General features: G+C 35.3%; 1 protein-coding gene across 2 annotated transcripts in view; it reads left to right on the top strand.

The window, feature by feature from the left end:
* ZNF148 (zinc finger protein 148) overlaps positions 1–27,637 on the top strand; it is a 47,131-nt gene extending 19,494 nt beyond the window's left edge. The window contains exons 2-7 of one of the 2 annotated variants that reach the window (XM_026707865.2): positions 7,454–7,799; positions 11,294–11,419; positions 13,339–13,462; positions 13,948–14,031; positions 23,336–23,454; positions 24,428–27,637. In XM_026707865.2, coding sequence (XP_026563650.1) covers positions 7,470–7,799; positions 11,294–11,419; positions 13,339–13,462; positions 13,948–14,031; positions 23,336–23,454; positions 24,428–26,029 — 2,385 coding nt within the window. In that variant the 5' untranslated portion in view covers positions 7,454–7,469 and the 3' untranslated portion in view covers positions 26,030–27,637. Of the gene's footprint in view, positions 1–7,453; positions 7,800–11,290; positions 11,420–13,338; positions 13,463–13,947; positions 14,032–23,335; positions 23,455–24,427 lie in introns of both variants that reach the window. The other variant, XM_026707864.2, reaches the window with a different exon arrangement.
* Positions 27,638–27,849: the final 212 nt, after the last annotated feature.

Genomic DNA, 27,849 nt, shown 5'->3' on the forward strand with positions numbered 1-27,849 from the left:
TGTATGAAAACAATTTTATTGATTTTTAAAAACAAACAAAAACATAAAAACATCAGCTCTCTTCCATACAAACAAACAGTGTGTCGGTTGGTTCATCAGTTTTGTGCATTCATTTTGTAGTCTCAATTACAATTACATTACATAATAATGCATATTATCAATCCAAACTTATATATCCTATTATCGCTATTAAAAAATCATTTGACTATAATTTTATTCATTCATACTTTATGAGATAACTATAATTTAGGTAGTTTATTCTATAACAAATCATATAATCATACCAAATCTATCCTAAAAACATTTTATAGATATGATGTCAAATAACAAAAGAAAAAGAAAAAGCAAAGATATTCCTTCTCATCTAACATTCTAAATATTCTATTATTATATTTTATCATCCAACCATTGATAGAAAAGGTGCCAAATTTTATAAAATTGTTTATCCTCTTGCTCTCTGATTTCAAATGTCAATCTACTCATCTCAGCACATTCCAATATTTTCTTAATAATTTCTTCCTGCAATGGTATTTTCTCATTTTTCCAATTTTTAGCAAATACAATCCTAGCCGCTGTTAATACATTTACAATCAGATATTTCAAGTCTTTACTGTATGTATCTGGTAAGATTCCCAATAAAAAAAACTCCGGTTTCAAATCTGTGTGTTTCTTTGTTATTTTTTCCAACCATATGCGGATTTTAGTCCAATATTTTCTAGCATCCTCACAAGTCCACCACATATGGTAATATGAGCCAGGTATCTGATGACATTTCCAGCATTTTTCAGATTTATTCTTGAACATTCTTGCTATCCTTGTCGGGGGAAAGTGCCACCTGTAAAACATCTTATACAGATTTTCTTTATAGGCTGTTGACATTGTCATTTTATAATTTTGCGACCATAGTTTTTGCCATTTCTCTAAATCAATCCCATATCCAAAATTCTTGCCCCAAACAATAATAGTTTCTTTAACTTGTTCTTCCTCTAGCTTAATTCCCAGTAAATAACCATATAATTTTTTAATCACCTTTTCATCAGTACCTGTCAAAATCTTATCTAGATCAGTCTGTTTATCATCCCTCTGTTTTAGAATCTTCATCATATCTTGAGTGTATTTGTGCATATGAAAACCAATTCATCTTTATACCTTGTTCCTCTAGATTTTGTATCGATTTAAGTTCACCCTTTTCATCCAATAGTTCCCCATATCTAACTGTTTGTTTCTTCTTATAAATTATAGGATAGGAAAATGCTTCAATAGTCGATAACCAAACTGGACTTTTCAAATAACATTGTCTTTTTATCTTCTCCCAATTTAACCACAAAGACTCCCGTATATAATGTCTTCTAAAGTAACCCTGTGTTTTAGTTCCCTTATACCATAAAAAAGCGTGCCAACCCAACAGCAAATCATGACCTTCTAATGTCAACAATCTAGTCTTTCTTAATGTTATCCATTCCTTGACCCACATCAAGTTTGCAGCTTGGTAGTACAACTCCCAATTAGGCAAGCCAAAACCTCCTCTAATTCTAGCATCTTGCAATAGCTTTAGCTTTATTCTCGCTTTCTTACCTTGCCATATATACTTCAGCACAATTTTATTTAAGTCTTCAAAATAGTCTTTTCCGAGCCTAATTGGTATTGTTTGAAACAAATATAAGATTCTGGGTAAAATATTCATCTTGATTGTTGAAATTCTCCCTATTAATGACAATTGTAAGTTTTCCCATTTCTTCAAATCTAAGGCTATCTGTTGTTTAAGTTTAATATAATTATTCTCTTTTAATGTGCTACATCTTGATGTCAAGTATATCCCCAAATACTTGACCTTGTTTGTGACTTGGATTTTCAACAGGTCTGCCAGTTCTTATCTTTGTCTTAGTAGCATGTTCTTTGTCAAGATCTTTGTTTTATCTTTATTTATTTTCAGACCAGCCACCTCGCCATATGTCTCTATCTTTTCCAATAGCTTTGGAGCTGTTTCTAAAGGGTCTTCCAAAATAAAGGCTAAGTCATCCGCAAGGCTTGCAATTTGAATTCTTCCTTTTTAATTTTCATTCCTTTTATGCTTTTATCATCTCTAATATTTCTATTCAACACTTCCAAGGTCAATACAAATAGCAAAGGAGATAGGGGACATCCTTGTCTTGTGCCTTTTCTTATATTAATAAAGTCTGTAAGTTCTCCCTCCATCATTACCTTTGCCGTTTGCTTATGATATATGGCTTCTATTGCTTGAATAAATCTTCTGGCAAAACCCATCTGTTCCAGTAGTAGTAACATAAATCTCCAGTTCACATTATCAAATGCCTTTTGAGCATCTAGGAATATCAAAGCCATTTGCTTTTCAGGATGTGCCTCATAGTATTCCAAAGTATCCAGGATTACTCTCATATTGTCTCTAATTTGTCTCTTTGACAGAAATCCATTTTGGTCTGGATGAATGAAATTATTTAAATATTTTTTAAGTCTTTCTGCTAAAATTGAAGCAAAGACTTTATAGTCTGCATTTAATAAAGAAATAGGTCTATAGTTCTTAATTTGCAGTGGATCAGGCTCTTCTTTTAGAATAAGTGTAATATAAGCCTCTGACCATGTTTTAGATATCATCTTCTTTGACATAGCTTCATTCATGACTTCTAACAATGGAATGCTCGATGATTCTTGTAGTGTTTTATAAAATTCTGCCGGAAGCCCATCTGGACCTGGTGCTTTCCCATTATTTTGTTTCTTAAATGCTTCAGTTAATTCCATCATTGTTATATTGCTTTCTAGCATTTCTTCAGTCTCTTTAGATATCTTAGGTAGGTTAGCATTCTGTAAATACTGTTTGACTTTTTCCTCATCAATATTCTCTTGCTTATATAGTTGCCCATAGAAGTCTCGAATAATTTCCTTTTTCTCCTTATTACCATGACAAACTTGGCCTTGGTCATCTATTAACTGCGATATTTTCCTTCATTCTTTCTCCTTTCTCAATTTATATACTAGCCATCTACCTGGTTTATTTGCATCTTCAAAATAATTCTGTTTAGCATTTCTAATTTTCTGTGCCAGTTCTTCTTTCTCTATTAAACCCATTTTATGTTTAGTTATGTCCAATTTCAATTTAATATCTTTTTTCTGTGGCATTTTCTGTAATTCTTTTTCAAGTCTTTTATACTCATCTTCCAAGGCTTTAGTGGCTTGCCTTTTCCTGATATTCTTTTTTCTTATGTAATCTATTACCAAACCTCTGGCATATGCCTTCATTGTATCCCAAACATTCTGCATTGAAGTATCTTCTTTTTTATTTTCCCTAAAGAAATAAGCCAGTTCTTTCTCAATCCATTGTATAAAATCTTTTTCCTTTAAGATAGTATTATTTAGTGTCCATCTGGATCTTTTTTTTTTGTCCCTTTCATTTAATTGTCATTGGGTTATGGTCTGCCCAAGTACTTGTTCCAATATTTGTTTCTTGAATATTAGATATTAATTCTGTTGAGATCCAAATCATATCCAATCTGGACCATGATAAGTGTCTATTTGAATAGAAAGTGTATTGTTTAGTTTTAGCATTTCTTTCTCTCCATATATCTTTTAAGGTTAATTCATCTATCATTTTAAAGAAGGATTTAGGGAGAATCTTTCTATTTTGCTTTGTTGTTGCTATATAGTCCAGTTTATTGTCCACAATTCCATTAAAGTCTCCCATCATAATTATATTGGCATAGTCCAGTCCAGTTATTTTCATGTATAGTTTTTTATAAAATTCTTCTTGTTTATCATTCGGAGCACAAATTGCAATCAAAAGTATTTTTATATTGTTGTCCATTATTTCCACCATTAATACTCTTCCATCTTCATCAGTATAAATCAATTTTGCTGGGGTAGCCTCTTTAATGTATAAAACCACTCCTCTTTTCTTACATAGAGTCAAAGAAGTAAATATTTTCCCTAATTTTGGCTGTACTAACAATTGTTCATGTTGTTTTTTAATATGTACTTCTTGTAAACAAATTATATAAAACTTTAATTTCCCTAATTTATGAAAAATCTTCCTTCTTTTAACAGCTGAATTAAGTCCATTTATATTCATTGTAATCAATTTTTTCTCTTCCATGATTATATTTTGTAGTTAGGTTTGACAGCTCTCGTAGATCTTGGTTCCCGTTGTTCTTTGATATCCACCTGTCCACCTACTGCGCCTTCTTCTTTTTCAGTCCCCATTTGTTCCTCTTGGAACTCAATTAATGAGACCTCTTTCTCTGCCTCTTCTTCTCTCCTTCCGAAAAATTCTGCGTAGAAAAGTTCTGCTTTCTCAATTGAGTCAATTCTATGTCTCTGTTCTTGCCACGTAAACATTAGTCCTTCTGGAATCAGCCATCTATAATTCACCTCCTTTTTCAATAGCATTTTGGTCAAGAATCGTATTCTCTTCTCATCTCTCTCACTCTTCTAGGTATTTGTTTTAAAACCACGATCTCTTTGCCTTTGTATTTCAACGTCGTCTCTCTTACCGCTTGTAATATTTGTGTTTTGATGGCTTTTTTGGTAAATCTGATGTGGACTTCTCTTGGTAAGTTATTTCTCATCGCATATCTTGTGAAAACTCGCTATACCTCATCTACTCCATCCATCATCTTTTCCTCTGTTATTTCCAAAGCATCAGCCAAAATTTCTTATCATTATCGCAGCCAAATTTTGTCCTTTTTCTTCTTCTATATTTTGAAATCTGAGATAGAATTCTGACCTCTCCATCTCCCACTTCAGCATCCCACTTTTATTTTGTTCAACCACTGTTAGTCTGCTGTCAATATTTCCAATCTTCTCCTCTCTTTGTTTACCTTCTTCTTTGATTTTTTGGAATCTCTCATCATACTTCACCATCATTTGTTGAATATTTTCCACTTTTTCATCGGTCTTCTCTATTCTTTGTTCAATAGTATCTGATTTTATCTTGAGATCTTGGATTCCTTGCATAATCATCTGTAAGGTCACTTTTTCTTGTTCTTTATCTTGCTTTAACATTGTCTGGATTAAACGTTGTCCTCCAGATGGTGGGGAGGCAGAAGTAGAGGTAGAGACGCCAGAAGGTATGAGTTTCCTGCTCATTTTAAACAATTCAAGACCTTCAAATTCTTTTTAAACTTTAATCCAGCTGGTAAAGTAGCCAATTATAATCCAAAATGGAAAAGCCCAATAGTAAAAAGCCCAATAATAAAAAGGAAAAAGAGAAAAAGAAAAATCTTCAGGTTCTTCTGGACCCTAATCTAATTATGAAATAATCCACAATAAAGGATAAAAATAAAAAGAAGGAAAAAGCCCAATGATAATAAAAAAAAGAACAAAAGAAAAGAAAAATTTCTTCAGGTTCTTCACACCTTAATCCAGTTAGGAAATCTCAATAATAATAAAAAAAACCAAAATAGTCCAAGAACATGGATGGAAAAAGCAAAGATCCCAGTGGAAAAAGGGAAAAAAGGGAAAGGGAGAAAAAATTCTGAGGCTTTCCCTTTAAAATGAAAAGCAAAAATAAAAATATTACTAAAATTAAGGTTTACAGAGAAACTGGCAAGGAGGGGTAACACAACCGAAAGAAGATTAAAAAAAACACACTGCACTTTGTTTAATTGTCCAAGGCTCTTATTATGACTCTCTTCTCCACAAGCTTCAAAGCCAAGCCTCAAGTGTTAAGTTGTTGATAGAAGTCCAGAAGAGCACCTGTAATAACATTCTGCCACGCTCTTCCCTCTATCTTATCAAGTTGAAATGTCCTTGAGAAGGAGTCTTTCACAGTTCTCTCCACTTCAAATAAAGTATTTTCAAGCCTCTAGTTGGCAGTGTTACAAAGTTTCTTAATTCTCACTTTCCCCCTCCTCCCAGAAAAACGTAATTTAAGTTAGAAAAAAAGAGAAAATATATACATGTATATATATATATATATATATATATAGTAACCAAAGGGAGCCTCTAGTCTAAAAAAAATTAAGAAATCAAGAAGGAGAATTAGAAAGTAAATATATATATAAAAGAAAATTCAATCCGGTTAACTGCAAAGTCACGATAAAGTCCAGTAAAAAGAAAAAGAAAAAAGTAAGGAAAAAAAACCAAAGCCTCACTTTGACGTCTCCCTTTAAAATTCGCCGCTTATTCAATTTCGTCAAAAATCTCACAGGTTTCTTCCTATATTCAGAGTGTCCTTTCAAGTCTCAGAAAGTTAGTAAAAAAAAAGATTCTCACCCAGCCGACACACTTTCTCTTTCAGCCTCTTCCTTTCCGGAGCTGTCCCGACTTCAGCAGCTTTGGGGCTGCCTCTCCACCGCCGGCAAAAAGGACCTCTCCCGGATCAACCTGGGACTTTGCGGAGTCCCTGGGATCCACAGGATATGCCCTTCACTATCACCTCACCATCTCACCATCTCTACTTTAGGTCCGTTTGGACCAGCCAGGGGAGAAGATATCGGCTGCAATCTTAGAGCTCAATTTATATAAATTAGGACTTGGGGGGGGGAGCAGACCGTGCTCATTCATCATCTGAATGAATCAGATGATGAATGAGACCCATCAACGATCTCTCCCTTACGCTGGAACCCAACAAAATCCATAACCGGGAACCTCAAAAAAAAATAATATATATATATATATATATATATTTATAATGCTGACTTCTAATAGCTTTTGTGCCTCTTATTTGATATTGTAGCCTCTCATATTCAAAGCCCTGCTATACTCATGCTACAGAGCCAAAATGAGGGTGGCGATTATTTACTGTTTTTCCCCTTTGCAAGTAACAGGAGGGAAATGAGGTTTGTTATAAATACGTATTCCTATGTTGGAAGTGTCATTGATGAATAGGAGACCTTTGGATTCCACAGATCCAAAGTTTTCCTCAATTGAGTGTGGTCTCCAATGTCCCTCATTTTCCCCTTTTCTGATGTTGGAATTTCATTGGGGGGGGTGGTGGTTTGCTGAAGCTTTTAGACAGTCAGTCTGGAAGAGGGGAATCCAATGCTAGCGTTCCCCCCGCCCTGGAAATCCAAGCCTCACCCATTCTTAGAAGAGGAAATCTTCTGAATATCCTATGACTCCCAGTAACATAGGAGGTGCACTCTGACATTCTTCAAGAAACTCAGTGCCATAGTGTTGGATCTCTGGGCCAAATACTGTACATCCTGTTCTGTATTTTTTCTAGTAATGTATATGGTTTTGATTCTGTATAATTGCCAGGCTTGAGATTTAAAGGTGACAAATATTTTATTTGTTTGGGGTGGGGGAGGTGTACTTCATTTTCTGGGAGGGGATTGACAAAACTCTTGTAGTTAGATTTTTGTCTCATCAGTAAAGTATATTGTGTTCCTTATACTGCACTTAAGTCAGAAAATAATCTTTTCAGCAGCGCTGTCAGCAAGACTTGAGGATGTACCTCATATATAGTGTTCACCTCGGTTTATTAATTCCATTCTTTTAGGTTACTGCACTTAAGAATGAACATTGAAGATAAGCTAGGAGGATTGTTTCTTAAATGTGGTAGCATAGAACAGATGCAGTCATCGAGGGATATGGTTGGAATGGGTGCCACCTCTAATCAGTCAGCAATTTCTGTGGAACGGCAAGAGGCAGTGCTTCAAGACCGGGCTATGGCACGTCAAGAAATTCTTTCTGCAGATGAAGTTTTACAACAAAGTGAACTCCGGCCGCAAGAAATGATCCCACATGATGAACTTATGGTTCATGAAGAGACGGTGAAAAATGATGATGACATGGAGGGACAAGACAGACTTCCTCAAGGGCTTCATTACGCAGTTAATGTTCCTGTAAGTATTTTCTTCCCCTAATTTTGCCTGCAGCGATTATGTAGAGATTGAGTCAAAGTGTGAGCAAAAGGTAATCATGAGAAAAAGGCAGTGGTTTGTGGGTATCTTATTTCTTTAATCAGTGATTGATTCGGTTTGAAGACAAACCAAAGTGGGAGGAAACATGTTTTTAAAAGGTTGTTCTAAGATAACTTCATCCAGTTTTTCTAGTTGTGTGCATCTTGGTACTATGTATTTGTTACCTTTCTAGCCTCTTCTCTGTGGTCTAAAGAGACTAATGGTTCTTAAAATTACTGATGGGATTATGACATTAAAAAAGTGTTTTCCTCTATTAACACTATAAACACCCTCCTCCTCCAGAATTGCAGGTTTATTTTCTTTTTCATTCTGGAATTCTTAGAAAAGTTCCAGCCCTTAAGCAAATGAATAGATGAGTGCAATTGGAGGAGAGTGAGCAGGAAGACACTGATAAGGACTGAAGGAAGGCAGAAGAGCCAACAAACATGGCAATTAAAGTGAGGGATTGAGAATGTAGTGGAAAACAAGGGGGTAATAAGCTGCACTGAAAATTCTGCTGGGACACTGTAGTTTTTGCATATATACAAGATGACTTTGATCCTGAATGAAAGACAAAGATATCTGATATGAGCATTTTACAAGCACAAAGTTGCTTTTAAAGCCAAACTATTTGACTAATGTTGATGAAATTTACAAAAATTTTATCATGGGATTTATCCATGATTTATCCATGATTGTGAGTTATTTTTATATCTGTTTTTACAAAATTTCTACTGAAGATAAACTTTAAAGAATATTGTAGGGTTCTGAGACGGTTTTACACAGTAAAATTCACTTCTTGATTCATGTCAGATCTAAAGTTTATGCAAATTAGGTATGGATTTTCATTCACCATATAAAAATTATATGTGTAGGCAAACATGTTCATTTCAGATAGTTCAAGACTTGAGAAATCTTGATTCTGAAAATATGAAACAAAAATTCAATTTTGTTAATTATAATTGAAGAATTTCTGAGCTTGAGAATTAGCAACTACAGATGGTCCTCACTGAGCGATCAACAAATAGAACCAGCAACTGGATCATTAAGCAAAGTGGTCACTAAGTAGAAAATCACATGAGTGCAAATGTGCTTATGATTTTACTTCAGCTTTCTTTTGGTTTATTGTGTCAGAAGGCTACAACCCTAAACAGCCAGCTTAGCCAAAGAGTGGGTAAGGTTTCCAGAACTCTACTCTTAGAGCAGGGGTCCCCAAGGGCCTGTTCGAAAGCGGGCTGTGGGAGAAATTGAGCAAGCATGTGCATGTGAAACTCCACTTGCACAAGTGGCAGGCAAATAGGCGTCCGAAGCTCCACAAGCGGAGGCTGCTTGTGCTTGTGGGCGAAGCTCCAGACGAATGGAGCTTTGCGTGTGAGCACAAGCATCTGCTGCTCGCATGTGAACCTCCATTTGTGTGACCGGAGGGCATGCGCGTTCACCTGCCATTCACATGCCTCTCCCCAGGACTGGGCCACCAAGCTGGAAAGGTTAGGGACCACTGTTTTGGAGTCCTTTCCTCCCCTCTCCCACTCCCTTTGGAATATTCACTCTTTGGCTGGGATAATCAGCAAGAAGGGAAGTAGTGTTTGTATATTCATTGGAAAAGAAAGGATTATAAGAAAATAAGCAGATACACAATGGGAAATACATACTGAAAAATATGCTTGTGCCAGCTCTTTGCCTAGCATACTGACTGCTCTTAGCATGAGCTACTTAGGAAGCAAACAAAAGTCAAAGTTGTGAAAATGATTAAAGTCTTGTCAGTTACAGGCAGCAGCTATTAAGCCTGCTGATTAAGTTCACAGAGCTGAGCTTGTTAACCTGCCTTAGAACTTTTTAGGGAGCAGTTATACCATGAAAAAACTTGGTTCAGGAACAACTAGCTTGCTTAGGCAACTCTGCTGGAGGGGGAGGAGAGAGTAAAAAAATGGATCAAGAATAGGGCAGCATATACTAACTGACTGTAGTGGCAAACACATGACTGAGAGAGAGGGAAAGACACTGGAAAGGTTTTAAATATGGGCATTGGTCACAGAATTACTTTTTTTTAATCACAGTTGTAATATCAAACGGTCACTACCCAAGGTAGTTGCTAAGCAAGGTTTGCTTGTATGTTTTACGGTAATTCATTATGTATGTTGTCAGATTTCGCCTTTTGATCTTACAATTGAAGGTTCTGTTAAAAATCTTGGGAAGGGAAATGAGATATAGAACATAAAACATGAGAATTTTATTATAAACACTTAGGTAGAACAAAGCCATATGTCTAAATCTTAATGCCAAACTGAACACATTTGTGTCTTACTTCTCTGTGGGAAATAACCTGTTTTGACTTTAACACCTGCTTTGAATGTAAGTTGTCTTTTCAAGAAAACATTAAAGAATTACAGTAATTGCTATTCTGTAGGAAAAATAACACTAATTTCAGTCAAAAACATCCTGGAACTTCTCGTTCTTTTGAGAATTATATAGTAACTCTGAGAAATAGCAATCAAAAATTTAGATTAGAAATACAACGGTATGGCCTAGGTACCAATTTAATTACTGTCTTTTTGAGCAATGAGCCAATTTCTCAGCTCAAGTTTCCACTGCAAAATTGGCATTCCTGCATATTGTGACTAAGACAGCAAATGTCAGGTCCTAGTTGACTCAATCTGAACTTGAAAAGCTAAACATGGAATTGGTTAATAGTTGAGAAATAGACAGACTATCCGGGAATCCCAAGGCTTCATAAGGCTGAGAAGTAATAAACATGTAAGAGAAAGTCTGTGGTAATGACCTCAATATTGTTGCCAAGAAAATAGGATGGATGTGTCCATGTAATCATGTCCATCTGGCATCAGAAGTTGAGCTTAATTTGAGGGAGAATTTATTTTTTGTATTGTCATGAATAAGAAATTAAAAATGGTTTATCTGTTTTAAATGTTTAAGTAAATCTCCTGTTTAACAGACTTTAACGTAATGGGCATCAGATGCAGTGGACAAAATTTTCATTGTATTTGTTTCATTTACATAATTTAAATAATATTACTGAAATCTGCATAATTTGTATAATTATATCACAACTGATGACATCCTATCTGATTTAATGCAGTTGGCAGTAATATACATGGCCTCTCTATATTTATTCCAATAAATCAAGGTTTTATTTGTATGTATAGCACATAATTCAAATATAACTGTTATATATATATATATATATATATATATATATATATATATATATATATATATATATATATATATATATATATATATATATAATATATACCTCAGAAAACAAATATATATATATATATAGCAAGAGAGCAAGATCAGTAGACCATTCAATAAATGTTCCCCCTCCCCTCAAATCCACCATAATAAAAAAGCACAGAGCCCTTGCAAATGAATTTGCCATTATTTCTTAGAATATGCTACAATTGCTATTTTAGCAGATCAGTGTGAAACAAGAAATTACATTTACTGATGTGGCTGAGCAGCAGAAACGGGACAAAAAGTTAATGCGAGAAGGCATAGATATGCAAAAGAAGAAGAAAAGAAAGCAGCGTTCTCCAGCTAAGGTAAGACAATTAATTAAAGACCTGGTAATTAAAGGGCACGGTGATTTACCATGGAATCCATCCATTCCATTGGAAATACTATCTGCCAGTAATAGATTTACCTAGCAACAGTTCTAAAGCAAAGATATTCATGGCATGGCTCTTTGAACTTCTTTTCACAGCATAAACCTTTAGTGTGTACTTTAGCATCTCAGGAAAGCCCTTCTCTAAATATTTTTTTCTATAATTGTGCTGTACAAAGACCATTTAGCAAAGAATACTTAGATGAATAAAACAGCTTTAATAAGGGCTTAGTATTGGGGCAAATTAAATAACACTAGATTTTATGAACTTTATTTTTACCCATAAAATGCATTAGTGCTGAAAGTAATCATTGTGTGTATCTGAAATGAAATAATTACCTTACAGTGAAAAAGTGATAATCATAGCTGTAATAGAAAGAACATTGTGAAAGAAATTGTGTTGATCTGAACCTTATTATTTAAGGTTTTACATCTTGCATTTTCTTCCATTAACTATGTCAAAAATGTGTAAGATCTTGGGAATGAAACTCATATTTTAAAATTCAGACTCCCTGTTATATTGTGTGGCCATTTGCAAATGTGAACTCCAATTATTTGTCCTCATTAATTTCCACTCAGCAGTATGTCCTAAGTGGCAAGTTTCATACTGTGAGGTTTAAGCTTGAGAATGTCAAATGTTGTCTCTGTTGAAAATAATCACCGTTGAAAATATTTCCCCTGTTTAATTCAGTTTCTTAACTTTTCATTAAGTGTATGCAGAACCAGTTGAACATTTCACATAGCTGTTTCATTCATAATCTGAAAACACTAAAAGAACCATGTTCTCCATTTTCATTGCCCGTCAGATTTTTTCTTATATAAATTAGGTTTCAAAATTGCCTGCAAAAAGTAGCATCTGAGTCCTACTTAAACAATGACTTTGAAAATTATAATTTAACCTAATTAGAGCATGACAGTAAATATGCCTTCTGCCATGTTTCATATATGTAGTTAGGGATTAAGAGTCCCCAGCTGTAGATTTGTGTTTTTAAAACAGCAGAGAAATTTCAGCACTTTTAGCTGAAAGTGCATAGCAATGATACTAAAGACAAAATTCATGGTTCACACAGAAGATTAAAGATAGCATGGACTGAAGTAGTTCGTCTAGCTGCAGAGAAGCCCGGCTGAAGCTGTCGGGCAGCATACCACTTATGCATGAACATGTAATTAAGACTAAAAATGTTCCTTTGGGAGAAATCTTACAATTTCACTAACAATCTGCACGCAAAAGGACCAAATTACACACCATGATATCATTATGGCTATCCCCAAAACAAAGTAAAACAAAAACGACAACTTCGCAGTTGGTGGGTATTTGTAAGCAAAAAGTTTGTGAGTTGTAAGCAAGCACCCCCTTTATAGCTTATTTTGCTGCTTGTTTTTCTTAGGTCTCCCAGAAAGTCATTTAAAGTTGTTGCAGGATGCCAGTGTTAAGAGGGGGAAAAAATGTTTACAGCAGCAATAGTATCAACATGTTTCTAGCTGTCCTACTTCATTATTTACAAGAAATCATAGGGCTGGAAGGGACTTCTGGGGTCTTCTAATTGACCCCCTGCCTAAGGCAAGGGTCCTTATATCATCCCAGACAATAGTTGTCCATTTTTTTTCTAGAAATCCTGCAACAATGGAACTTGAAGAGGCAAGCTGTTCGCCTATATTGCAAACACTGAAAAAAAATATCACATTGTTAATATCACCGAAGGAAATAATTGCAGTTCACCCACCTTTATAAACTCCCTATTTTGCATTGTGGCTTGATACTAAAGTACTTAATATCCCCCTTCTGAGTATGAATTTTTATTGAGTATAATTATTCAGAAATTAATGTGAGACTGAATTTTGCCGTTTTAAAAATAGATCCTTACAATAAATGAGGATGGATCACTTGGTCTGAAAACTACCAAATCTCACATTTGTGAGCATTGTAATGCTGCCTTTAGAACCAACTACCATTTACAAAGACATGTCTTCATTCATACAGGTACTGCTTGAATTTAAATTGTTTCTTTTATTATCAATCTGAAACAATTGACTGAATAATCAATATAAAGTAATGTATATTTTAGATTCCTAAGTGCAGAACATCTGGCATCTAAGCTTACGTATTTCATGCACCAAGGTGTCAAAAAAATACCAGAAAAAAATAGTGTCTTTACAGTTAATGTAAGATAAATTGTGTTGCTCTTACACAGAGATACTATGTATTTACGAGTAGCATATTTTAGTTTGTTTATAAAATAGATTCTGGTTTCTTCCTTGGCCAATGAATGTTTTAAATATATATTATGTAGTGTCTCAGGAGCACTATTTTATTCCAGAGAGTTTATGTAGCCTTTTTAAATTAAAACATTTTGGGAGCTCACAGTTGCTAGCTTCCAATAGTTTACTGTTTCATTTCACAAGAGTGTATTTAAAAATGAATGTATGTAGCTTTTAACTTACAGATGTGGAATTATATTGTTTAAGGTGAAAAACCATTTCAGTGCAATCAGTGCGAGATGCGTTTCATACAGAAGTACCTTCTACAGAGACATGAGAAGATTCATACTGGTGAGTATAGTGCCTTGAGTATCTTTGCTGATATTTTAAAATTTTGTTCTCCAATTCATGGCCAAGTTTGGGGTGATTTAGGCAGCTTTATTTTAATATATGAAAGAAGTGGTGAAGTGCTGATAATTGATACAAACACTGCTTGCAAAATATTTGCTGTTGGGTAAATGATAAAAAGAAATATTCCAAAATTATTAAAGCCCAAATGCCTGTTGTATAAATGTTTGCACCTTCCTTTTATAAACTTTCATGTGGAAAATTAAAATTGAAGTAGAGATTTAGCAAAAGATAATAGAAGAAAAAAGATTCAAAATTAGACAGTTCTACTGCATTTGTGCCTTAAAAATTTACTTCAGGAAAACCACATTTTCTAAACAGCTTTGACTTTAGACTTTAGGTTTTTGGCATTTTGGTGCATGCCTTTTCATTGCTTCCATAAATATTTAGGAGTACAGTCCCCTTGGACTTCTAGATGCCAATTTTCAGATTCCTTTTCTGAAAAGTAGAACTTGCACATAAGCTAAATGTTGCTTGGTGAGATATTTCGTATTTGTAAAATTACTAATGCTTAGTAATTTTTATTCTATATGTAAGCTTTGAGAAATGCAATAGCATTTTTTTCCACAGTGAACTTGCCTGCACAAATCTTGGAATGCTTGCATCTTAGTTTTAACAGTATTTGGATTTGTGGTTTGACATCTTGACTCCTCTGTTTTTTCCAAGCTATGCTTAATTTTTATCTTTTTTTTCCCCTGGCTTTCTTCTGCTACTGTTCTTCAGTATTGTTGATATCTACTTAGTTAAACAATTTAGTATAAGTATGTAAACATATAGTTTCTTTTCAAAAACTTATTTTGCACTCTAGGGATGTGTCAGCATTCTGCACAGTGAATTGAAATGATTAGCATGTACAGTATGTTTGGTATAAAAAATACTTCTCCTCCAAAAGATTTCCAACGTTTATAAAGAGGAAAGATTGCCTAAATGTATTCTTAGATGTCACTTGTAAAAATACTTCAGATTCACTCAGATTGATTATTTATATTATTTTAAAATATGCATAAACCGGCTTAATTTGTGCAGTTTATTAGAATATACACTTTTCTAATTTATGAAGATGTGATTCCCATGTTACTTGGAAGAGATGATGACATGAAAGGAGTAGGTTCCAAATAGAATGGATTTGTAATCTGTTTGTGACAGGGCAATTATCATTGGGAAAGCCAGCTAAGAAATTACAAACAAGCCCCAATAAACCTGTAATTCCATTGTATTAGTCTATATTGGTACATGGCATGATTCAAACTTGCAGTGTTTCTCCTCTAAGATAAATAATAGCCGAGCTATATATAGCTTCAAACTTGATTTCCAGAACATGTTTCAGAATGTGCGGGAAAGCAAATATACTAAAATAGAGCCACCCTTTCCTAGGATTTTGCAGCTGCTCTGGTAGTGAGACAGTAGCAACATTCATGCTTTCATGCACTCCAGAGCATCCTTTGGAAGCAGAATCCAAAGTGCTACCCAGAATGATAATAAAAATTAGCTATAGGAAGCTTCGATCAGAAACGAAGAAGGAAGTGACATTTCCTTTTCCCTGTTGATAATTTTTTCACCTCCCAAAATAGAATCTTGACAGTATTACTTTTCTTGTAAAGGAGAAAAAAGCAGGCGATCAGTACCCGTAAGGTTCTTTTAAATGGGGGAGGATAGATGCTATATTTGCTGCATGTTTTTCTTTCTTAAGTCTTTTCTTTAAGTCTTACTTAAAGCCAACAACAGCTGCTTTTTAAACAAATAAATAAAAAAACGCTAAAATCCCAAAGTATGCAATTTGTATAATTGCTGTAGCCGTATTAGGACTATATAAGTACTATATATAATATCAGATGATCCGTAAACTGTGTAGCAAAAATTCTCTAAATTCTTTTCCGGTGCTCCCTTGCAAATGTATTTGACCAGGGAGAACTGGAATGTATAAGCTGTAACTTTCTGTGTGTGAAATTCTGCTTCAATGTTTTAGTTACATTTAATTTAGATTTCAAGGGCTTTGTCACTGAAATTCAGCACATAATTAAAATGCATTTGATATTTAGAAATCGTTTTGTTCTCTGAAGAAGTTTCGGTTTTGCTTCTCCTTTTATACGCAGGAAATTCGCTACAAGTAGTCCTTGACTTATCGCCACAATTAAGCCCCAAATTTCCATTGCTAAGCAAGATAGAAGTTACATGAATTTTGCCTCCTTTTACGACCTTTGTTGCCACAGTGGTTAAGTGAATCACTGCAGTTGTTAAGTTAGTAACACAGTTGTTAAGTGAATCTGGCTTCTCCATTGACTTTGCTTGTCAGGTCACCAAAGAATCCCAGGACACTGCAACAGTCATAAATACATATCAGTTGCCAAGCATGTGAATTTCGATCACATGACCACAGGGTTGTTACAATGGCCACAAGGCACTTTTTGTAATTTCGAACAGTTACTAAATGAATGGTTGTAAGTCAAGGATTACCTGTATTGCCTTTCATTTTCCACTTTCATTTTCTTTCCTCTAACAGGGTAAGGTAGATCCCAAATTTTAGCTGAGGTACAAATAGTAGTCTAGTGTTTCTAATTACCTTAACCACACACATGAACAGGAATAAACTGTACTGAATTTCACGCTGATAAACTCCAACTGTCCTATATTCCTCCGATAGCAGTGGTCTCTTAACCTTTTTGGCACCAGGGACTGGTTTTGTGGACAATTTTTCCACAAACCAGGGGGAGATAGTTTTGGTTTTGCTTGCTCATTTGCTGCTCACCTCCAGCTGTGCAGCCCAGTTCCTAACAGGCCACAGACCAGTACTGGTCCGTGGCCAGTGGGTTGAGACTTCTACCCTGTAATATAGTTCCCAGAATATTTTGAAGCACTATCCCTATATACAAAATCTCAATTGTGCATTGTGACTCTTCTTAATCTGGAAGATCGGTTTGATAACTGAATTCTTGATCACATGTAGTCTGTGTGTTCAGGGAGTGACTTCGGCAAGGGGTACATTTGCTCCTTGTAGGACTTCATTGTACCTTTCCCAAGCTGGTGTCATGTAATTCATATCCCAGTTATGTAAACACAACCACACCTACCATCATTTACTGATGATTTCTCTTGGAGCTTTACATTATAATGTATACATTACAGTCGCACATTGTAATAGGCTGTTAAATGAACTGGGTTGCAAAAATCCAGGGCACAACTGGATGTCACCAAGTAGGGTTTATTGTATCTTTATTCCTGCTATCTAGTGATTGACAAGATTTCGGTGACCTAAATATGATATGATCATTCCATTGTGAATTTTTAATGCTTGGGTCAGTGGGACTTTATTAAAGAAAAGTGTTGTCATCAAAATTAACAGTAAATCTAACAAAATCTCAGTATCCTGTATGGCATTGTGGCAAAGGCAAGGAATTGATCCCACTGTTAGAGACCCACCATTCTAGTTGGGCAGGGAAATAATACTTACAGTGGAACCTTGGATCATGATAGTTCCAGGACTTTGGTTGCAACCCGATTTGGTCATGAACAGAAGCGAGACTGCGCATGTGCTTACAGTTCTGCTCGTGCGCAGAAGGGAAAATCACTGCAGCTGTACTGATTGGCACCTGAGGATCTGTTCGTAAGCAAAAGCAACAATTTCCCCAAATTTTGGGCTGACACTGGATTTGGTCATGAAGAAGTGTTCGTGACCCAAGGTTCCACTGTATGTTTATTTATTTATCTCACCCTTATTATTTTTATAAGTAACTCAAGTGGCAAACACACATCATACTACTTCTTCCTCCTATTTTCTTCACAACAACCCTGTAAAGTGAATTGGTGTGAGTTGGCCCAAAGCCAGCTCTCAAGTCAAAAGTGGGACTAGAACTCACCGCCTCCAGCATCTGGCCTGATGCCTTAATCACTAGACCAAACTGGCCTAATTAAAAATTGCTTACTTTCCAAGTTGAAATACGATAGCCGTATTTAGATTTTGTATGCTTCGCTGATGGTTTTCTTTTCCACATAATAAGCACCCAGTGGCCTGTCTCTCAGAGCACATTTCCTTTAAATTCATCAACCAAAACCTGCACAGTTCAGCAGCTTTCAGCTGCTCTCCACTTTTTCTTTTGCTTCTGATTTCCAAGCTGAATCGCTTTCCAGATCTGTTCTTCATGCTTCATCTTCCTAAAACTCTTAGGTCCTGAGTTCTATTGCCTGTTTGAGATTTTCATGAAAGTGTACAGTACCGAGTCCAAATTTCTTAATATCGTATGACTACCACCTCCCCTATTTAAGGTTGCTTTTGGAGGGGAAGACTTAATCTTTTCCTTCTTTTGGCTTCTTTTAGTCACAAACAAGTCCTTTGTCACATATCTTTTCTTTCTAAAGCCCTGGCCAGAACCTTTAACTGATCATCTTTCTCATTGACCTTGAAATTACTAATGCTAATTCCTTGACCAATCCACATGGTTTTGTTGGAAGAAAAATCCATTTGGTTCAGTTCCAAGCTGGGAGAAAAAAGCTGAAAACAACATGGAGGCTGATTGGAAAGATGGTTTATTGAACAGCACCACGAAGACAGTGGGCAGTTCTGGGTCCGCTGAACAAATGGTTGAATGAGTGGGTGAATCTTTATAGCTTTCTGTGATTTTGAAGTAACTGTTCTGGGGGTGCTTGTGTTCTGAAAGGGTGCTAGACAGTTCCTATTGTGGCTAATGGCTTTCGTCCTGTGTTGGTGAGGAGTTATTTTCTAATCCTATCATTCTGTCTTTGTTAGCTGTGCTGCAAGGAGTTTCAAAATATCCCGTCTCGAATGGATTTCTGCCTGCAGTATTTGCTTTGCTTATGAATAGAGCCATCTTGATAGTTTTCTTCCTCTTTCAATAAGCTATTTATCTCTTAAATTCTGGCATCTGCTGTGGGCTATTAAGAAAGACTTGGGGCTGCTTTCTGCCTCTACAACATGTTTCTCCATTTCCTCTTTAGGGAAATATAATATTCTGCCTTTTTAATATATCCCAAAATATTTTATGCTTCTGAGGTGTATGAGTATGCTTCCCACAGTTCCTTTAAGGTACATCTTGAAATTACCTTTTCCTAGCAAGGCAGTTATGGTCTTCTGTCCAATACAGAAGAACACAGCTACCTCTCTGGCACATTTGGCAATATCATAACCTCACTCCCAAGTGTCTCACAGAATAGAATGATTGCAGTATACAAACCAGAATAAATACTGTTTTTCTTCATAATCTCAGATTAAGGTTAATGAGACTACATTACTAATATATCTAAATGGAATGTGGCCTGATTCATATATCAAGTTGAATCTTTTTCTGAACACAGCCTTTATGATTTCTAAACTATGGTTTATGATATTTATAATTTATAATTTCAAAAGTTTTCTTAATTTTATGTACGAATCTGATTATTCCTCTGACTGCAGAGGTCAATTGGAAATTTGCAATACAATACAATCCTTAGAACGTTGTGTAGCTGCATCCAGATGTGGCGCATTCTATAAACCATGGTTAAAACAGTTTAGGAAAGGAGCAGAATCTGAGATTCAAGTGCCGCATATGTTCCCTGAAAACCTTGAATGCAGAGCCTTTCACTGTAACAGAAGGAAGAAATGATCAAATGAATATGCAATTAGGGAGTAATTACATTAATGATGCGTAATTTTAATTGCATGTAAACAAAATACTGGTAGAATCTGAATGGGGATGGCAACAGATAAATGTAATTAATAACTACGGTTTGTTTTTGATCTGAACTTACTGCTTTTTAGCTTGCTGCTCTTGTATGCCCAAAGTATACAAATATGGCTTTAGGACTAGAAAACAGAGTTTGCCAGAGAAAATTGCAGCACAAGTGGACTGAAATTCTCAATTAGTTTTAAATCAGTGAGATTGAATTGGTTTAATTCCAAATATTTATTACAATGTAATAAGGTTTAAACTAAACCAAAATAACACATCCTATGGAAAAGAGAACAATAGATTAAAAAAGGAAATGAAAAGTATAAGTATTGGGGAGAAGATAATACTAAGTAGTCCTTTAAAATAACAGGAGAAGTGGTGTTAGGCTTCCTAAATAATTCACTTTTGGTGGCAAAATAAAACCCTTGTCTGGGATGTTTTAAAAAGGAGCATGTGAAGGGGGTAGCACTTTTCTAAAAAAAAGTCTCCAGTAGTGCCAAGATTGAAGGCTAATCAGTAAGTCTTTCGTTAACATAGAATTTTAGCAGTTGTTTAATATTTTTAGATATTCTGTTATCTGAGTATTGCCACCATTATTATCTACTAATTTGTTACTGGATTTATCTTTACAGATATGTTTTCCAAAGTTCTTATTCCATGCCATATGAACAAAAATGAGAATTATCTTGCAACTTCTTATCATGAATAAATTTTATTTTTATAAGTGATTATATCCCCAAACGTCACATTGCTCACCAAGTCCTACATATCTAACAGAATCATCAGCCCTAGAATCACCAGTAGTATACTTTACTATTTTAACAAGTGTTATTCACTGTAGAATAGTATGCTGCCTATGAATGTGTAGAAGCTCATGGTCAAGAGTAGCAGTGTCAGCCACACAGGTATTTGCATAAAAGGTAACTCCATGACATATGCTACGGTTTTATAGTCGATCACCACATATACTTTGACGTAGTTTTTTTCTACATGTTGTACTATGTAGTAAAATGACGTGTTTGACATTTCAAAGAACACATTTCCGTGAACTTACATTTCAAAATCCAAGATACTGTTAATGTCAGATTTGTTACAGTATGATTACTTTTGATATTTGTAACTTGATAACTGATGTACAGAGAATATTTTTTTATCTAGGGTTGTAATCATCCTGCAATATGCTGCAGGAATCATTTGTTAAAAAAGCACCATAACAACATTTATCCAATTGCATGTGGTAGAATTTGCCTTGTGAAAAATTCTAGAGAAAAGTGTCGTGTCCCTCCCCCCCCCCCCCGTTTCTTATTTCAAACCATTTCTCCTCAAAATCCCCCCATGGACTAATCAAGGGTCTTCAAACTTGGCAAATTTAAGACTTGTTGACTTCAACACCCAAAATTTCTGAGCTAACATGACTGGAGGAGGAATTCTGGGAGTAAGTCCACAAGTCTTAAACCTGTCAAGTTTGAAGACCCCTGGACTAGCCCATCTTTTCCACAAAAAAAGTTTTCTTTCCCTCCCTGAGTTGAATATAAGAGTGGAGATATAAAAACCATTGAAACCAAAATCTTGGTTTCAAAGGTTTTCTTCACTATTTGTAAAATTAAACAATGGTTTGCCTCAGGCTTTCCTATTCAAACAAATATTTTATTTCTTCTGGTTTATGAATTCTGATTGACTATGTGCCGTCAAGTCATTTTTCAGTACTAGTGACTGCATAGATTTTCTCCGTGATGATCTGTCCTTCACCTGGCCAATACAGACTCAACTCTTTCAACAAACAGTATATTCATCAGCACTGTACCTGAGTCCATCCACCCTGTTGCCGGCCATCCTCTTCTCTTTCCTTCCACGTTTCTCTGCCGTAGAGCCTTCTCCAGATAACTAGGTCCTTCCATAATATGTTAAATAGGACAATTTGAGATAGGTCATTTGTGCCTCGAGTTGAATAGCAATCTCTCTCCTTGCATTATGACAGGCTATCAGTGAAGATTTTGAATTGTGATTTATTTTACAGCTTATCTTATATTACAGTTACTGTGCATTTTCGGTTATTAGAAGCAGAACTAGACTGAACGTCAATGCAGGTAGTCCTTGACTTAAACCTCAAAAGAGCCCAAAACATTTGTTAAGGGAATTTTATGACCTTCCTTACCACAGTTGGTAAGTGAATCACTGCTGTTAAGTTAGTAACACAGTTGTTAAATGGATCTAGGTTCCCCATTGACTTTGCTTGTCAGAAGGTTACAAAAGGTAATCACATGGTCCCAGGATATTGCAACTGTCATAAATATGGGTCAGTTGCCAAGCAATCTGAATTTTGATCACATGAATATGGGGATACTGCAACAGCTACAAGTGTGAAAAACAGTCATAAGTCACTTTTTTCTGTACTGTTGTAACTTTGAACGTCACTAAATGAACTGTCCTAAGTCAAGGACTACCTGTATACATAAAAATATAATTTTAAAGACATAAAAGTTATTTTCAATATCAGATTAGTACTTGCAACTAGAAGAAAACTACAATTACTACAGTTTTATTTATTTTTTCATTAAGAGTTTTTTTCATTGGGAGCAGTTTGTGAAAAATAGAAAGTAAAGTACAATTGGAGATCAGAGTTGACAAGCAGATAGCAGATAATCAAAAAGGAATTTGTGAAAAATTGGTTTTTCTCTTAAATGTTTGATTATCAATTGTGGTAGTTTTAAAAATACAGAGCCATTGTCATTGTTTAAAGAATTGATATTAACAAGACTTCATTTAAACAGTTGTGAATGGTGCACATCTCATTTTCAGGCAAAACAAATAAGGGTGTATTTTATGGGATAAGATAACTTTTAGCATATATTTGAGGGGTTGAAAATTAGATCCCTGAAAGCCATTTTAAAAACTATAGGTATAGTGTTTATGTTTTTATGTTTGTGTACATTTTTAAGAAAATCCATGATATTCATACCATCCTCAAGGACTATGTTTTCTTGATTTGACATGGAATCACTTCTTTTCTTCAGGAGTAGTTTAAAGGAAGCTCAGAGAGAACTTTGATTAATCTAAAATTATACTAAAGATACCATACAACATTTTCCCCAGGAATTTACTTTCTTTCCATATTGCCTAACTAAATAAATGCAGAATTGGGATATTTAATTAGTTTCACTAGTTTAACTACAGTGTATTCAAAGCTAGTACAGTTACTTGATCTCTTTATAAAAGTCAGAAAAAATAATAGGAAATCTTCAAGGCAACAAATTTTGTACAAAATTTTACTATTTTTAAATTGCTAGATGGTAAAGAAATATCCCCCACCCATCACATAGCTCTTCATGTCAAAAACTTTTTAGGAGAGAATATGTGTCTGATACTTGTTTTGCATTTCTAGTTCTGAGACACCAGAATGAAAATAAATATATTCAATAATGGTTTTCACTCCAGAGTGTATGTTCTGAATATTATGGCGTTTTCTTGTCAAGTTTTGTGCTGGTATCTTGTATTTGACAGTAAAACTACTGCATGTTAATATGGAAACCTACATATATCTTATTTCTCATTTTTTTAACAATACTTTCTATTTTTATTCTTAGGTGAGAAACCATTTCGATGTGATGAATGTGGCATGAGATTCATACAGAAATATCACATGGAAAGACATAAGAGAACTCATAGTGGAGAGAAGCCTTATCAGTGTGAATATTGCTTTCAGGTAATTAGAGAAGGACAAAAGAAAGATATGGTGAAAATTGTTAGAACTGTTGATTAATAAGACTGTGGATAATTCATCTCTCTATTTAATTAATAAGACTGAGGGTAATTCATCTCTCTATTTGAGTAATAAGAGTACATGTAATTCCCTCTGTACATCAGGGAAATAAATATAAGAAAAGTGATAAACTTGTACAGGTAGCATCGGTAGTCTTTGTTTAACATCCATTCAGTTACCGACTGTTCAAAATTTAAACTCTGCTGAATGAGGGGTATTTAAAAGGGATTCTTGTAGTTTTGGCCATCACAATATCCTCTGATCATGTGATTAACATTTGTGACCTTCATTGCCAGCTTTCCACAAGCAAAATCAATGGGGAAAAGGTTGGGAAGTCTCAAATGGCAATCACAGGACACCGCAATAGCGTGGAGCTGCCATTGTAAATAGGCGTGGCCACATGTCATCCATTATGAATGTGTTGCTTAGTGACACGAGTTCCCGTTCCCAGTCCCAATTACCACTGGTAAGCAAGGGCAAACTGTATTATAGTAGGTGATGTTAACATGTGTCTTGTAGAAGAGGAGCACATTTATTTATTTATGTTATTTGCAAAACTTTTACTTGAATTTGGTTGAATAATTATTCAACAAGGAAAAAATATAAAACCCTTAGGGAACCATATTTTTTCCTGCAGAAAAAACAAAAGCAGAGAAGCTGAGACAAATCAGCGCTGTTGAACAGAATTAGATGGTTGAATTTTGTAATAACTTAAATTGTTTTAACATGAATTCTGAGCCATATCTTTTGACATGGTAGGGCTTGACGCTACAATTTCTGTCTTTAATGCCTTTCTGGGAATTTTTAAAATTATCACATTAGCAAAATGATTTATGAAGACTTTCCCATGTCAAAAAATAAATTGGCCAAAAGGTTGCTTTTTTCCCCTTCTCTAATCCAACCATGTTCCCCGTAGTTCTTCTCCAGGACTGATCGTGTCCTGAAACACAAACGTATGTGCCATGAAAACCGTGACAAGAAACCCAATAGAAGTGCCACCAAAGTTGGCCTTTTGGCTCCTGATGAAGATCAAGGCTTCCCTCTATCTTTGAAAGACTGTTCTTTGCCAAAAAAGAAGAGGCAAAAAACGGAGAAATTGAAATCTGGGATGGATAAAGAAACTGGGATGGACAAGTCTGAACATAAGAAAGATAAGAATGATTTCTTGCCATTGTATGCTGGCAGTACTAAAATAAAGGATGAATATATGGTGGCGGAATATGCAGTTGAGATGCCCCATTCTTCTGTCACTGGAGGGCATTTACAGGAAGCAAATTCTGGAGAAATACACCCACCTAAACTAGTGCTCAAAAAAGTTAACAGCAAGAGAACGCTCAAGCAGCCACTAGAACAGAGTCAGACCATTTCATCCCTAGCTTCTTATGAAGACAGCAAGGTTTCAAAATATGCCTTCGATCTTGTGGATAAACAAGGCTTACTGGATGCTGAAGGTAACGCTGATATCGACCAAGTTGATTCTTTACAGGAAGGTCCCAGTAAACCCGTCCACAGCAGCACAAACTATGACGATGCAATGCAGTTTTTAAAGAAGAGGCGGTATCTCCAAGCAGCTAATAGTAACAGCAGAGAATATGCCTTGAATGTTGGCACTATTGCTTCACAGCCATCAGTCACTCAAGCAGCTGTTGCAAGTGTGATAGATGAAGGTAGCACAGCATCGATATTGGATACATCGGCACTGAATGTGGAGATTAAAGGAAACCATGACAAAAGTGTCATTCCAGATGAGGTACTTCAGACTCTTTTAGACCATTATTCCCATAAAGCCAACGGCCAGCATGAAATTGCTTTCAACGTGGCTGATACTGAAGTGACTTCCAGTATATCCATAAATTCTTCTGAAGTCTCAGAGGTTACACAAACGGAAAATGTTGGGACAAGTTCTCAAGGCTCATCCTCTGATAAAGCCAGTATGTTACAGGAATATTCCAAGTTTTTGCAGCAAGCTTTGGACAGGACAAGCCAAAATGATGCCTATTTGAACAACTCAAGCCTTAATTTTGTGAATGACAACCAGACTCTTACAGGACAACCAGCATTCTCTGCTATTGACAAACAGGTCTATGCATCTATACCTGTTAACAGTTTCCGATCGGGAATGAACTCTCCCCTGAGAACAACTCCGGACAAGTCTCACTTTGGACTTATAGTTGGCGATTCCCAGCACTCTTTTCCCTTTTCAGGTGATGAGCCAAATCACTCTTCATCGTCCTCCACCCAGGACTTTTTGGAACAAGTGACTTCTCAGAAGAAGGCAGAGGCACAGCCTGTCCATCAAGCGTATCAGATAGGCTCGTTTGAGCAACCCTTCAGGGCTCAGTATCATGGAACACGAGCTGGATTATCATCTCAGTTTAATACTGCTAATGGACAAGTGAACCTGCGGGGGCCAGGGGCAAGTGCTGATTTCCCAGAATTTCCTTTGGTGAATGTAAATGATGCTCGGGCAGGGATGAACTCATCACCTGATGCAACAACAGGCCAAACATTTGGCTAAGAAAACCTGTAGAAATAACATTGGCACTTTACCACAGGTCTGTTGAGAATGAGTGTCTTCTGTATAAGATGGCTTCTATACAGATTGAAGGCCTTGTGTTATAATGAAAAAGTAAGCTGGTACAGCATATTAATAATTTTTTAAATTAATCGTCATTCTTTTTTAATTGCCTTATAAGTGGGTGCCCACTGAAAAGGCAGGTGGCTGTTTCCTTTTTTTTTTTTTTTGAGATCAGGAATTTGCTGTGTTGAGATTGATTTTAAAAAAAATGAAGCAAACCAAAAAAAGCATCCAGTTAAGATATCTCTCCCATAATAATTTCCTAGTTTGGTTAACTATGATGATTTGGGAGAGAATGATCATTATGAAATTATTCATATTGCATTTCCTAATTAGTCCAGTTATTGCACTTCATCAGGGAATATGAATAAGCTGTACAAATCCAAAAGTTTAAATGTCAGGAGATTGTAGTTAGAAGCTACAAAGCATTTGGGGGGGGCGGGGGGGGAGAAGAACGGGACTTATTTTTTAAAAAACTGTTAAATCCACATTACCACCCTTCTATTGATTTCCTTTAATACACTTTAATGAAAATAATGTTTGCTGGACACATTTTCCTATTTAAATGTTTGATTAATTAAAAGTTATTTAAAAGCTAAGTCCCTCTTATTCATGCATTTAAATTTTCATTAATTTTTACCAGTGATGACAGTTAATGAGATGGTTAGATTTTAGCTTTGGAGTCTGTGTTCCCAGTTTTGTAATGTTCCATAAATGATAAAACTCCAGGATTTAAAATTTAACTGTATTTCATCCTACAAATTTGCAATAATTAACATTAGAGCACTTAGATCCTTCCTCATATTTCTCCTTTAAAAAAAATTAAAAAACTATTTTTGAGATTTAGGCTCATTATCCAGCATTATTTTCACCTCACATTATAGATTTTTTTAAAAAAATTAAAAATGAAAATAAAGGGGATGCCTTAACATCCACCAAATTAGATTTACTTACCCAGAAACTCTCAGCACTTCAGCTTGTTAGATACTATCAACTTTCTCTAAAGCAGTTATTCTTGCTGCATCTCTTAACCTGGATGAGCAATTTCACTGTACTTTTGCCAGCCGGGGCTGGTGAACAGTGTCAGTGACAGAAAGCTATACAGTCCCTATTTTAATATATTTCATACATAATAACGTGTAAATGTTATCCCTTTCCCATTTTCACTGTAAAGTTGTCCTCAGTTAAACAGTATGCTGCAACAATTCTATATACACTTTTTAAAATGGCATGGTTTTACTTAACATAAATGTTGGCATAATTTAACCATTTTTAAAACTGGAAAAAATGATTTTTATTCCAGTCTGTAATAGAATAAATATTTTATTCTTTTCATGAATTCTATTCTATGTATCCATTAATAGAAAACTATAAGTAGTATTACTGAAAAGCTGAGTGCTTCTCTTTCCCAAATGAAAATAATTCAGATGGGGGGGCACATATTAAGATATATTCCTTGCTATTGTCTCTCACAAAATCTAAAAATTTGGTTAAGAAAAAAAATCCAAAGTAATTGTGACTTTTAATTAAACATAGCTTGTTATCCCATTGGCAGTTTTCCTCTCTTCTGTATCAAGGTCATCATAGTATTTACCTAAGAGTTCTGGATGGCAAGATAAAGCTCTTTAAATCTACTTATGAATCTTCATAGTCTCAACATTCATTGTACATTCCTTTCAATCGCAATTCGGAAATTGCATCCCATTTTCCTCTACACAATGCCTACAAATTTAAATACCTTATTAAACAACCCGCATAAT

This window comes from Pseudonaja textilis, chromosome 1 (genome assembly GCF_049901715.1).
Source record: "Pseudonaja textilis isolate UNSWEBS1 chromosome 1, rPseTex1.2, whole genome shotgun sequence".
In the NCBI taxonomy this organism is placed as follows: Eukaryota; Metazoa; Chordata; class Lepidosauria; order Squamata; family Elapidae; genus Pseudonaja; species Pseudonaja textilis.